General features: G+C 34.5%; 1 protein-coding gene across 2 annotated transcripts in view; it reads left to right on the plus strand.

Moving 5' to 3' along the window:
* Window positions 1-15,202, plus strand: part of LOC126738283 (calsyntenin-1) — a 380,536-nt gene that overhangs the window by 357,936 nt on the left and 7,398 nt on the right. For both annotated transcript variants that reach the window (XM_050443535.1, XM_050443536.1), the window contains 9 exons: window positions 6,570-6,746; window positions 7,000-7,122; window positions 8,212-8,421; window positions 8,478-8,616; window positions 10,036-10,205; window positions 10,261-10,377; window positions 10,431-10,648; window positions 12,956-13,055; window positions 13,581-13,721. In XM_050443535.1, coding sequence (XP_050299492.1) covers window positions 6,570-6,746; window positions 7,000-7,122; window positions 8,212-8,421; window positions 8,478-8,616; window positions 10,036-10,205; window positions 10,261-10,377; window positions 10,431-10,648; window positions 12,956-13,055; window positions 13,581-13,721 — 1,395 coding nt within the window. The remainder of the gene's footprint in view (window positions 1-6,569; window positions 6,747-6,999; window positions 7,123-8,211; window positions 8,422-8,477; window positions 8,617-10,035; window positions 10,206-10,260; window positions 10,378-10,430; window positions 10,649-12,955; window positions 13,056-13,580; window positions 13,722-15,202) is intronic.

Raw genomic sequence — 15,202 nt, forward strand, 5'->3', positions numbered from 1 at the left:
CAATTTTTGGATGATACGTTTTCAAATAATTGAAGGTGAACCAATTCGGTGGTCTGCTAGATCTCCTAGAAAGTTAGAGTTGGTTTTTATTGACCAAGAGACCATTTAATATGGTTTAACAAAGGGTTTTGATACGGTTACTATAATAGACTTGAAGAAATTGAAATAAGAAATAGAGGAAACATTGAATTTGCTACAAAGTTGTTCTCTTTTGATCGAAAAGAAAATGTCGATCTGAATATGTCAATCTGGCAGTACCACAGGGTCTTAGTATTCGTCTGATAGCTCGAAATCCCAATAAGATGGTGTTTATGACTTTCAGTGTTTTATTTGCAGGATTAGTTTGCAATGGTTGAAGACTAATTTTAAGATACGTAATTTTATTGTTTTTATAATGCACATACTGGTCTCTGCCAGATAAGTATGTTTAGATTATGTAAATATGATATATCATTTTTCCAAGAGGTAGGTCATATCAGGCACAGTCAAATGCCTTAGGTAAATCAAAAAAGGATGCATGTTCATTTTTGGTTCAAAACCACTGAGAACTAACAATATATCAGTCGGTTTTAGCATAAACTTATACTTGCTTATGAGTACAGAAGTGTTAGAAATTACCCCTCTTTCCACTTACTGCTATAATACAATTTTTACAAACTCAAAAATCACATCTCATAAGATGAAATGTGTAATTCTCTTCCATCCAGACGCTTCACATAAAGTCATATCGTGTTTTATTAGCTTTTCAGTTTAAAAACGGCACTCAAATCTGGGCCGGGCAATAAATCCTCGCTTTTTCTGGACCCCGTTCCCAAATGATCCCGTTATAAGATAGGAGTTTGTGTTTCGACTCCACCCGTCTTTTCGCCGAACTTTTTGGTTACCTTTTGGCCGCTGTTCCCGGTCTTCTGTGACGCTTTCAGTCGCATCGTAAAAACATCAATGTTTAGAAATTTTTTTACTTTGTGATTAATCGTCGTTCCTTTACTTGAAAACAGATATTTTAAGAGGGAACTAAGAGGATAAAATGTTTTTTGACGTTGAACAATGTAAAGTTTTGTCCTTAGATTTAAATGATTAAAATGACAAAAATATTCGTGAACCAAAACTTTTTTCGCGTACATGCAAAATAAATAAAATGATAAGATCGTATACCTTCCAATAAGTATGCATTTAGTAGGGAATTTTGGTATTTGGTTTATTTTATTTTATAAAGCTATAAAAGTAAAGCTATATGTTTTGAAAAATCATGAAATTTTGATTTTTCAATTACTTATTTAATAACTACTTGATTACTTTTTAAACGCCATTATTTTCATAAGTTTTGGTTAATTAACCAGTTAGCAACCAATCAGAGAAAACTCTTTACCTTCAATTTTCGCGGAAACCACACCTGGGCGTCCACACCCATCAATAAGAGAACCTTTTTGGTAGTATTGGAAAGTATATAGTTTTTAAAAAATGAATCCACGTTACGAAAAAAATAACCGCAAAAAAGGTATTCACCAAGCAACACCCTACCCTTGCAAAAACTACTCCAAATAATTTTTCAGTATCACAATTTGACTTAGGATCAAAACTTGTGGCAAAGGAATTTTTTTTTTCAATTTTATTTCGTTTTTTAAGCCTACAATGAAAAAAAATTAAATTCACCCTTTCAGTGCCCTCAAATTCCTTAATACGTATACGTATTGTACTATGTCTAACTAAAAAATGTAAAAACACAAGAAAAAAAATAGGAATACTACCAGCGAATCAAAATTTCATGCCCAAAACAAAAGACTAAGATAGCACTAGAAATTATAAAGACACACTCAAGCGAAAGCAACAAATCGTAGATAGAAATTTTGGACTTCCTTAAGTTACAGTTAAGAGTATAGGCCAATAAATTCAACCGATACAAAGGAGCATACCAAAGGAGAATACAACACAAGCTTCAGTCAAAGTCAACAAAATTTCTATCGGAACCTCAATATGAATCAAGCTGACCAGTGTAATGTCAAATATCTTACACCAGGTGCATTCAAAAAATTCTGAAGAAATATATGGGCGAATCCAACCCGGCACAAATCATCAGCCAGCTGAGACAAGATGAAGAAAATCAGAGGCAAGTTACCGAGAATGACGTCCCAAAAAATCACTGATGCAAAACTCGATCAGGTATTAGCGTCTATCTTTAAGTACAAAGCGCTCCTGGTTCAGACAAGATTCAAAACTTTTAGTACAAACGATTTACCAACAATAAACCAAAACTTTTAAACGAAATAATAGATGAGCAGCAGAGGTTCATTAGAATGGCGGCCTCTAGAATAGGTTTAGTTGGAGAGAAATTTACTTATTAGGAACTTTTGTCCATATTCAAGCTAAACACATTGAAACAGGTGGGATATGCTCGACATGTGTTTTCTACATGATGTTCTGAATTCCCGTATATATTGCCCTGAGATTCTGGACAACATAAACTTTAATGTTGTGACCAGACAAAATCGTCACACTTGCACCTTCAATATACCCTTTCGTTCCACAAATTATGGACAAAAAATTATGCAGTCTCTTACAAGGATTCTGTAATTACAGATTATTAATTACAGACAGATTACACCGTAATACATTTATAATTAAATACAACGAAGAAAACCAAACGTATCGTTTGCCATGTCGAATGGAAGAGAGCGAGGAGGCGGCGTGACAGTTGCAAACTTAAAATTAATCAATGTTACCGCTTATACAAAATAGGTCTATTTGCTAATAACATAAAATAAGAAATTATATTTATTCTAAACAAGTGATAATATGAAAAAATAACTTATAATGTTTTGCATGTTGTTTGATTGACCTCTTCTTTAAATCTAGGTATTTAGGATTTTATTTACTTACTCAGTTTAAAGCGTATGTGATGTTCTAGGATTTTAAATGTACTTGTATACAGTGCTTTGCTTTAATTTCCCTTCCTCTTTATTTTTTGAACGGATCAATTCAAAATATTAAAACTTGAGGTAATGCAATTGATGAATGAATAGTATGTTTTAAAGCAAGATGACAGATCCATTGGAAGAAAAAATCGAAGCGATTTTTATTTACGGTGCGACGCGCAACTTTCACGAAATCCAAAGGATTTTCAACGATCGTTGCCCGAATCGTCCTACTTGTAAAAAATATTTACGGAAACTCGTATCTAAACGTCCGTCCATTTCGGAAGAAAAGCAAGTTCAAATAATTGGTGAGATGATAGTTAATCCCCAACAATTAACTTCCTCCGTCGCGAATGAACAAGAGATCTACCGTATGAAGACTTTTGATAAGGAATAAGTATCATCCGTATAAAGTACGAATGGTAGATACACCAGTTAACTGAAGATGATCCTGATCGAAGACCAGAATTCTGCGAAACTATGACGCAAACCATTGCACTGCATCCTACCTATCTCCATAATATTTGTTTTAGTGATGAATGTACGTTTTTTTCTCAACGGTAATGTTCATAGACAAAATTGTCTTTATTGGAGTGACACTAATCCTCACGTCTTCCGGGAAACTCATACTTAATATCCAGAAAAAATAAACGTTTGGACAGGGATATTGGGAAACCATATTATGGGGCCTCTATTCATCGAATAAAATTTAACAGGGAACTGTATTTGGATATGCTTGAAAATACTATTGACACTCTTATTACCGAAATTGTCGAAACGAATCCTAATGAATTCGATATGGATATTGTATTCCAGCAAGATGGAGCTCCACCATACTACTCCAGATAAGTTCTGAACTATTTAGGCAACAATTTCCCCGGTCATTGTATTGGCTGTCGAGGACCTGTGGAATGGCCAGCTCGCTCGCCAGATTTGACAGCTCTCGACTTTTTTTATAGAGCTATTTGAATCAAAAAATTTACGAAATCGAACCTGCTTCAGAATTGGATTTACGACAGACAATAACGAATATTTGTAGAAATATTGATATTAGCATATTTGAAAATTTTCGGTGTAAAATTTCGGACCGACTATTCTTATGTCAAGAAGTTCAAGGCAACCATCTTCTCTATTATTCGATATATCAAGTTTAATGTTAAAGTATTCAGGTAATTATTAAATGTACAGCCATTTTGTGGTAGGTAAAGATATTGAATTTATTTTCTAGGGTTACAAAGTACTCGTCATCACTAACTGTACTCGTAGCTTCAAAATGATGTGCCACAATATCACCCTTTCCATTTAATTTTTTTTTCCAAGATGGCACCTATCAACCACCTTGAAATATTCATCTGCCAATTTTGCTTTAAAACATTGTATTTATTCATCAATTGCTACCTTAAGTTTCAATATTTTGAATTGATCCGTTCAAAAAATAAAGATGGAGGACATTAAAGAAAAGCACTCTCTCTATATATATATATATATATATATATATATAGAGAGAGAGAGAGAGAGAGAGTGCGTAGCCTATATACAGAAGCTATGATATGCTTGATAACTTGTAATGCAAATAGATAAACCGTAAATTAATAAAGATAAGATAAGAAAGATAAGATCCGACAAACACTTCCAGCTTCCTTATAAAAGGCATCACTCTTGTCTCTCCCCAACACAGGCCAACCTTCTGAAGACCTGTCAAAATATAGACCCATCGTCTGTCTGCCTACCAACAATCTATAATATATTAAGTGGTACTATATGCAAGGATGTAAGGAACAACTGATCATAGTCAATACAATAACAAAACATGTTATCAAAACTAAAACCAACTTATATAGAGACTATAAAATAGAGCTCTTAAAAGCATTGATGGAGCAGTGGAAAACCCAAGTAACCATTGGAGCAAATATGCACGAGCCAGAGTAAGAATCATGTGCAAAATTTTTTAAGGCGATGCTATAAGTGCGCTATGGTTCTCATTTGCCATTATTGCCATTAACACTTTATCAACTGACTTGACGATGCTACAAAATTAATGAATGTATTGACCTCTCCCACCTCATGTACATCGATGACCTTAAAGCACATAACAATTTTACCAACACAAAATAGTCTAAAGGAACTATTACTATCTTCATTAAATTTTCTTTAATGACAATCGACCGTATTAGCAAGGAAAAATAGCATGACACAGTAGGCCATCAGTTGTCAATGGTGTCAGATGGTATATCTCGCACATGCAAAAAGACGATACACCCTAGGCTTTGCTTAGTCACTAGAAGTTCAAAATGGTAAAGAAGCAACTGAAAGAAAAACTAAAAACGCGGATTAATAGCATACTTAAACTTACATTTTCAGCAGTCAATACTGCAGTTGCATTTAATACTTAACCGATACCTGTGGTGGCATATAGCTTCGGCGTGAGATACTAGAATGCTACGGAGCTGGACGCCTTTCCTCTTCGAAGCAAAATGGAAGGGGCATACATGTGAATCAGGCATAAAAACAGATGAAAAATATGCATAAATATTTTCATGACTAGGCAGCACACTCCACCCTGCACCGGCCAATTAATAACCTTGACCGAACCCTTACACCACAAAGCTACAAGACACAGAATACGCATGCGATACCTGGCGACTGAATAATTACTATGCGCTCTTTAGGATCAGGTCATCTCAGTTCGATCATATCTAAAATACACAGTAAAAGATTAGAGCATTACAACAACTTAATGTAGAATTTGTGGCGAAAAGCATGAAAATGTGTATAAACAAGTGGGTACCAAGTTTTAGCGTCACTAGGAATACACCACTCGCCACAAGAACGAAGCGAAAATGAAAAGCATATTGCATATTGCAACTTATTATTAATGAAAAATATCGCCTGTACTGGGATAGAGACATACAAATTCTGGACAGGCCAGTTCAGCATAATAGACCCGATATTGTCCTGTTTAATAAAAGCGAAAAAGAAATATTTTCCTAATAGAGATAGCAGTCCAAACCCAACTCAACCCGACCCAGCCTGTGCTAATGCACAAAAATAAGTTCAAAAAATAGAGAAATACTTACCTTTATCCCAAGAACTGAAGGAGACTTAACAGAAACAGAGAATACTCACCCTACTAATCCATAACGGAGAAATCCGTAAAAAATCACTTTTTTTGTTTTTTTTAATTTTGCACATAACGTTGGGCTACGACTTTAGGCTTTAGGATTCAGGTGGGATCAAGTTGTACACCTTAGTCCATTGGTTGTTAACATTTATTAAATTAAAAGAAGTCGTCCATTTTCTAAAAGATTTTTCCCTTAAGATTCAATAATCTAAAGGGAACTACACAAAGACTCGGTCTCAAAAGTATTTATTAATTCTAACAGTAGGTTACACGTGTTTCGCTCATATTAAGAGCATCATCAGACCTTAAAGTTATATAAAATTAGTACCTTAAAAATCGGCTACAAACAGCACATGCTTTACGGTCACACTCGGAGTGTGTGTGTATAATGTTAGAATTAATAAATACTTTTGAGAACGAGACGCTGTGTAGTTCCTTTTAGATTATTGTATTATTCAAAGATATAGTAGCTTGCCACCTTTAAGGAGACACACTGTATTATTCTAATTGTTTACTTATATTGATGTTATTTCTAGATCTGTGATGACCAATGGCATCATTATGCGATCAACGTCCGTTTCCCTGATGTAGAATTATTCATTGATGGACAGGCGTTCAGATCTGAAAAGAAAAATCCCGAAGTGATTGATGACTGGCCATTGCACCCGACAAAGGGAATCAACACAACTTTGACGGTTGGGGCGTGCTGGCAGGTAAATACGATTCATTAAAAAAGTTTTAACCCTACCTAATCGTTTATGTTAAACTCGTTTTTGACGTAAACTTACTGAATACAAACATAAATGCTCGCCTAAAGTTTAAAGTTGAGCCACTTGAAACCTAGTCATAAAATCATTTTCGCTTCTGGCTGCTTCGACTCTTAAAACCGTCGACGAGTCGTTAATTTGCATTCGAGTTTAACCGGCAAACGTTTTGATTACAATATCTCCACTGCTTTTCTCTCAGGGCTCCGATAACAAAATGAAGCACCACCTGAAGGGCTACTTGGCTGGTTTGAGTGTTCTTGTCGGCGAAAACGAAAAACCAGAGGTGCTTAACTGTTTGCACCAATGCAAGGAGAGTCTGCAGGTATGTAAGACATAGCTTAGTAGAATTTAATATCAATAATATTATACACATGTTGTAATTCTATTTTTTTAGGAAAAAATATATCATTATCTTATTAACTTGTTACTTTTTTAGATTTACTATTGCACGTAAATACATTGATTTCCTCACCACAGAAATGAGTTGGCCAGACTTGTATATGTGTCATGACAAAAGAAATTTTTATAATGAATTGTCCCTTTATAACATTCCTAATATCTTCTAAGACATATACATCGGCTACTTCATATCTGTCCTAGTTCATCGTCTGCATCAGTATCTGGTAAAATGCTCAAAACATCTTTTGATAGAATCAGATAGAGCTCTAAATTATTGAGATAGGGAGTAAAGAGTTGTAGTGTATACTTAAGTGTTGCTTTTTAAATTTTTATGACGCATTCCTGGTTTCATTCTATTCAATTGTCTTTGATAAAGTTTTATTTTATACTTATCCTTTAATTTTTGGCTCCCATGATTGATTTAAAAAAAATCTTTTTGCATGGTGCTGAGTGGTTAGGTCGATAAATACTTCTCCAAAATTCACATCTTTATGTTCACCATTCTCTGTAAGATCTTGATTATCTCTGAATGAGTCTCAAACCCCATAGATGAAGAGATTTTTCCTAAATTGCATTCCAGTTAGGATTGTAATTTTAAAAAAATGTCTTGTATGGTGCTGAGTAGTTGGGTCAAGAGTTAAGTTTCATATCTTTAAAATTCACAAGCTTAAAAGAAATCCAGATTATCACCTCAGGTTGAGTCTCATATCCTTATCTAGATTTTATCCCAGTTGGGGTTGTAATTTAAAAAAATCGCTTTGTATGGTGCTGAGTGGCTAAGTTGAGAATCTCTCCTCCAAATTTCACATCTCCAAGTTACTCAGGCGATGTAAGATCCGGATAATTTTCTGTGGCTGAGACTCAGATCTCTAGGCAAAGACGTTATTTGAAGTCCCAGATTTTAGCTCAGTTATAGTTGCAATTTAAAAAAATCCTCTTGTTGAGTTCTGACAGCTTAAATAAAAAATTACCTCTTAAATTTTAAATATGCAGGACTATCTGACTATTGCAGGTACCCAGTATGGAGCTTTTGCAACCGGGCATGGAACTTCTTACAAACTCAGACCTAACTGAAGTGACTGTCGAAGGTGACAACCGCACTAACTTGGAAATTCTCGTTCGCAAAATCGGATACGCTAATACCCGAGAGTTTCCTACCCCGGGCAGAAGAAATTTGAAGTTGACTACCACTGTCACATGTGATAATGGAAAAACCGTGAAGGTATTTTTTTGTGCTAAAGTTAAAAAGATGTATGTAATAATGGGCATATTTTGTAGGTTCCTGACGCGCAAACGTATGTTATGGTCCTAAGACCACAAACGCCTAGTATAAACCTCAATGGAACTGGAAATATGGCTAGGAAATATGAAGATTTTCGAATGGGCGTAAGAGTGCTGGCTGACATTCATATTTCTGGTAAGAGTTTAAATTTGAATTTTATATCTCTTTTATATGTTGTTTTATATTTAAACCAAATTTTGTGCTATTTAGCGTCGTTTTTATGTCGTGGCTTTAATGTTATTTGAAACCGACCATGATCAAACTAAATTTCGCCATGATGTTTTAAACGTCAATTAAAAGTCAAATTCTGAAATAGTTGCCAAGAAGCATGATCTATTTCTACATGCAACAACGATCTTGATTTTATGATAGATTTCCAAGGACATTTGAAGGTCATATTTGAACATGGAATTCAAAATTATAATTTGACGCGCTATTTATCCTATATTTAGAATTGCCCAGGGACAACGACGTGGACGTAATAGGATTAGTCCCGTCGGAGCGCTTGATTAGAGTGAATCCCCTTCATCTCCTTTTTGGGGGAGCTGAACCCGACATTAAAAATTGAGCTTCTATTTACAAAAAAGTTACGTTATTTATCCCCCATATTTCTAAAGGTAGTTTTTGAATGTGATTAGTTTTTACGCTTATTTGTGTGGCGAGTTTAAAACTACCAACGAATAATCTTAAAACATGACCTAAAGGTCTGCCTATCTATTGTCGATTATACCTATCAAGGTATTTTTACTCAACATTTATTTAACCAAAAAAAAAAACTTGAAAAAAAAACAAAGCAGTGTTTTATGTTGTTTTCACCTTGTCAAGGTTACCAAAAATGTGTACAAATACCACTTTATTTATCGTTATCGGGAAGTGCTCAGCATTTACGCGCGAGGTTCAAATTCTTGGGAAACAACTACCATGTATCGAACTTTAACCAACTTTAAGTCCTTCAAACCAGAGAGCTTCATTGGATTTTCCAAGGAGATTAGCGTCTGGTAACTCAAGAATCCATCAAGAGAACTATATGCATAACAGCCTTCGGCTGCTCTTGACACTATACCACTTTAAACGTAAACTTTTTTCTCTTCTTTTGAATCCGGCATCGAAACTAAAGGGTTTAATTTAAAAAATTACAATAACTTTCAAACGACCTTAAAAATATTCTCTTCTTATTTAGTTTTATTAATGAATGATAAAATTAAATCATTCAATGGGAATTATTGATGCGCTATATCTAAAACTTTGTCTAATTATGATTTAAACCAAATGTGGCCTTATTACTAAAAAAGATTGTCCCATGAAAAGATCAATTTAATTTGTACACTTCCGTCATGGTTTCATACAAATGCAGTTTGCGTTAAGGAGCATCATCAATCTATTCGCACAGCAAAAATAGTTCTATTCTTTGGCTATGTTTAAAGCTAATTCAGAGGATGCAAGACTCCTGTTATATTCAACTTTGTGTGTCACTAATTTTTGCACAAGTTGAACAAAAAGGATCTTTGACTTACATAAAATCGTTCCATGTATCAGGCTCTTTTTTGTTTCTAGGCGAACAAAAATTGGACAAATGTCAATTAACTATTTATCCTAACCTAAACCCTGACCACGAGAACTTGGCAGTACCAGAAGAAATGCTAAAACACCTCGGTATGGCTGCCCGTGTATCCAAAGACGGCGTCACTATTACTGGATCTGATATGGTGTTTAATTATCAGCAGGTAGATAAATGAACAACTGAAATCATTATAATTTTAATATCATTTATTATTGTAGGTTTTGAGACAACTCGTTTACACTAACAGAAAGCCAGCATACTATCTTAATAGAGTTTTTAAGCTGAGTTGTTCTGAATTAAACGGTAGATTTACCAGCAATGAATATGTCCAGACGGTAAGTTAATCGTTTTATGTGTACTCAGGTAAAGATATTAAAGTTTATTGTAGCTTACCGTAATACACCCTCAACCAAAAGAATCCATAGTAGCTCACGCTAAAATCAACAAACATAACGTGGAAGTGAGACCAGCCTCCGTGATTTCTCACGAATATGTCCAGGCCAATCACTTGAATCTGATGGCTAGTGGAGGATCCCACGCTGTCACCATTATTGTTGTTGTCTGTGTCGGTTTTTTGCTGTTCATGATCGTACTTGGTGTTATAAGGTATGTTAAACAAGCCCTAATCGTAAAAGGAATTACAAGTGGGCTTAACGGGAAAGAAATTTTATTTAGCTTAACTTCGATCGCTGACTGTGAAACTTTAAAGTTTTTTAAATATAACATTTAACACATAACAAAAAAGTCACATTTTGAAATATGTAGTATTATAAAATAATAGAACAATACAATCAAAAGGGCTTACATTTGTTCTCAAAAGGACTAAAAAGTGTACAAAAATCAAAGTCGTTACACCAAAAATACCTTAAATTCTGTAAATTAGGGTATAGGAACTATAATTGCTGTTCCGCTAAAAGTTGAACTGAGAACGACTCCTAAGCTATGAACAGATTCAGAGAAATTAAAATTTAAAAGGGGAAAGCATCAATCTAAATAAAAGCGATTTGAATAAAAGAATGAAATCCTGCGGCCGTGTGCGAAATGCCAATAAAGGAATCTTCTATAAAAGGAACTTCTTATCACTCCGCTACATAATTAGTTCGCAGTAGAAACTTCCTCCCATCGAGTACAAGAAGTGTTTCATCGCTTTGACCACAGCTAGCAACTTCCGATAGGGAATAGTTATACACTTTGGCTTGGACAGCGTTTTACTAAAATAGACAATGATTTCTTCTTTTTAGCCATCATCATACTGACGTCGGTGTCCAGTACAAATTTTTCTTCAGGTAGCGGATAGCTCAGAATAGATGCGTTTGTTAGAGCTTCTTTTAAGTGACAGAAACTTTCCTGACAGACTTAACCCCTTAGAAATTTTCGTTTCCAATGTCAATTCTCCTAATCTTTGAAATTCAAATCTTCTTCTGTCAGCCTAGTTAGTGGTTTTGAGATATTGGAAAATCCTTTCACATAGCGTCTATAGTAAGTCAATGGTCCCAAGAAGCTGCGTACTAGCCAATCTTTGACAGAGTGGACCTTTACCTTGTCAGTCGCAACTGCTTAATTGGAAACTACGTGACTCAGATACTGTATAGCCCTTGGAAATATATGGGATTCATTTGGGCTGACCCGAAAATCTCTTAGCCTTAGGAATACTTCCTCTAGATTTTTCATGTGGCTCTCAAACGATTCTTCTACCACAATTATATCATCAAGGTAAACTCGACATGTCTTCCAAGACCGTCCTCTTAAAATCGTTCAGTCGTTTAAAAGTGGTAGGTGCATTGGAAAGTCAAAAAGTCGTCTTTTATCGATCTTCAGGGACCAACTTAACTTGTCAGTATTCACTTTCCTAGCGTTGAAAATATCTTCGATCCAGCCAGGCTATCAAAGTGTTATCAATGCAAGGAAGAAGGATAGCTGCCCTTGTTAGTCACGTTATTAAGTTGCCAGTAATTCATGCAGAATCTGGTCGAGTCGTCTTTCTTCTTTAGTAGTATCAATGGTATTTTAATTAGTTAAACTATGAATTGGCCATACTCTCAACAATATTGTTAGCCTCCTCTCTTGGCCTTCAAGCTACCGGATGGGAGGAACATTTTCTGTATTAATTTTGTCCTGGAGTATGTTGGTCCTCTCTTTCTTTTCAGTATCAAAAACATCTTGATATCAATGCACCAAATGCCATCCACTTGCGATTAATGCAACCGTCAAAACGATATTGTAACTTCGTTATGATACAAAAGTTTCCTCCGGAAATAGGACTCGACGTCCTGTTATTCCTCTTACATGCATTACGTCCGTCGCTATGATCATTTTTAAGCAACTATTACAGGATGTTCAAATATGGCGTTCTGGTAAACGTGGCGTTTGTTTTACCATTCCCATTTGCTCGTTCTCGCATCACTATTCGTAAACTTCATTCACCATTCGGAGAATTTCATCTGTACACGTGTCGACGAAAACATTGTTGGTAGGGCTGCAGCGAAAAGTTTTATTTATTTTAACTGTAGCTTGCTGAATATAGGTCGAAGATCGCCCTTTTGCATCACCCTGCATTAGTTTTTTGAATCGGTGGGAGTAAAACTAGCGCCTTCTGGGCAGTAGCTTCGATTTAAAAGTTACTCCAAAATTTTAAGTTAAACTGATCTCCTAGCGGCAAAGGCTTATTTTATATTATCTAGACCATTGTTCCGGAAGATTGGTTAATCTCCCACGTATCTTCATAGATATCGCGTGGTGTACTCGCCGCTTGCCCCACAGAAAGGAAAACATCTGGTATATTCACAGCGGTTAAAACCGTTACAATATGTTTTTAGATATTTTTCGTCGGATAATTTTGAATTTTAATGATAGAATAACAAGCTTTATCATATTTACCAACAAAAAAAAACTAATATGTACATTTTTTTTAAGAATCAGGGCTGCCCACCAAAAATCGTCCAGTGACGATGCCCAAGACGGTGAAATGACTTGGGATGACTCTGCTTTAACTATTACTGTGAACCCAATGGAGGTAAGATCTTTAAGATGCTTTAGATTTATATAATTATCGATAATGCATAACGTTTAATTCAATACATAAGCATAATCTTAATTCATCATTTATAACTTAAGTATTGGTTTATGAAACTTCATAGTAATATTCGATAATTTCTTTATGGCAGCTGTTTTATAAAATTTGTATGTAGTAAAATCTATAAACATCATGATCCGCTGGCATTGTCGTACAGAGGATCGTCCTTGTACAGTTTCAATCTGTTTTTCATAATCTACTGCATACAAGTTGGCATATTTCTGCCTTATAAGTGAGTTACTTGTCCATTCTGTTTAGGCATTATCAGTTAGTATAAAAAAAAGTTAGTAGGGTATATTTAGGCACCACGGTGTTAATTTTTATAAATTATGAATTATGATATAAAAAGTATGACTATGTTCCAATTATAAAAAATGCGAGATAAAGCTTTGATGGTCATTTATTATTCCTATTTGAACATTTATAACTCTATATATTTTTTTTGTAATATTGACGTATTGTTAGACCGCACAACGCAAACTGGACCGTAACGGCTGCACCTCTGGAGATTTTTCGGAATCCGAACATTCCGATTCGGAAACTTCGTCCGATGAAGACGGACCTGGAGATGGACCTTGCCGCATCCGTGCTGACTCTTCAGATGAGGTAAATCACTAAATCCAAATGCTTTTATGATGTACCGTTCTTGTTGTGTAAAAGATCCTTTTGCTCATTTGCTCATTGCACATTTTGCTTGGCTTAAAAACTATCATGTCTTATTGAATTAATAAAGCACCATATGTTTTATCCCAAAAAAGAAAATTTTAATCACTTAACTTACTTCAGTAGCAACAGGTAAAAGGATATTTTTCCTCCGCTTTCCACAAAAAAAAAAAAAGTTTATTGTGTATTGTGTTTATGAGTTTATTGCCAAAATATGCCGGTAAATTTAAAGTTATTAGTTTAAATAATAATCAAACAAGCCATAATGAAAACAACTTGTCGACATTCGGCTCTTTTTCAGCGAATTTTATCCAATAAACGATTACAATAATGGTGAAGTAAAAATGTTGATACTACCAACTTCAAAGTTCAAAAAAACTTACTAAAAAATCTTAGTAAACCAATCGACATGGAATGATTTTTAAACTTTAAAGAGCTTCTTCAAGGCATGTTTAAGGGAAGTAGTGTTTTGATAATAAATAATTTAAAAAAACGTCCCTAATTTCTAAAATAGGAAGCAAGTTTTCAGGATTAAATCAATTAGGTGTTCATATGATATCACCAGTTTATTTATAATTTATTCTTAATAATATATACTTGAACTTTTTCCCGGCCTATATTGATATAAATCTAATAATTTTGAAATTTTCATTTTTCAGAAGATAACAATGAAAAGCACTAAAACAAGAAATATAATTTTATATTATAACCTTCAAAGCGCGAGTTGTAATTACAAAATCCTATTTTAACGTAGTCAGGCAAAAATTTTTAATTTTTATATTCTACTATCTATTTATTTGAAAGATTTTTAAAATTTTTTATTAGTGGTATCCGTACGGGATTTTTAATCAAATATTCTTGAAGAAAAAATGGTGCTCCACAGCTTTTTCCAAAAACAAAAATTATTTCTAAAATCCTGCTGCAGTTTGGATCAAATTTGATTTTATGTCTTTTATTGGTACAATGCAAGATTTCCGAGTAACAAAGTAAAAACCAAAAGTATTCTGCAAGGAAATTCTTCATTTTCTTCAGGCCCATGCTCTTCCCGCCTAGTCCAATGTGGAACCAAGACGGCTCATTAGCATTTCCGAATTGTTTGGCCTCTGATACCTTTTGATGAGTCTCTAGAAATCCATTAGGATCCTTATGTGAATTTCTGATTTCTGTCAGAACCTCTAATGAACAGAAGTCGTTTTGTAATCAGTCATTTTTCAAGGCTGAATTCTCCTAGAGAAGCTTTAATATTCTTTTTCTTCATTCAATTCAGAGAAGGATAAAATGAGCTCAAACTCTTTAGACCTAGTCCAAGACATAAAGCCAAGATGGCTTAGTTCTATTTTTTTCAATTTTTTGGCTTCTGATAACTCTAGGTGAAGCTTCCAATGAACCACAAGAAACAATTTCTTGTGGTTCATGTCAGTACT

Source organism: Anthonomus grandis, chromosome 7 (assembly GCF_022605725.1).
Source record: "Anthonomus grandis grandis chromosome 7, icAntGran1.3, whole genome shotgun sequence".
In the NCBI taxonomy this organism is placed as follows: Eukaryota; Metazoa; Arthropoda; class Insecta; order Coleoptera; family Curculionidae; genus Anthonomus; species Anthonomus grandis.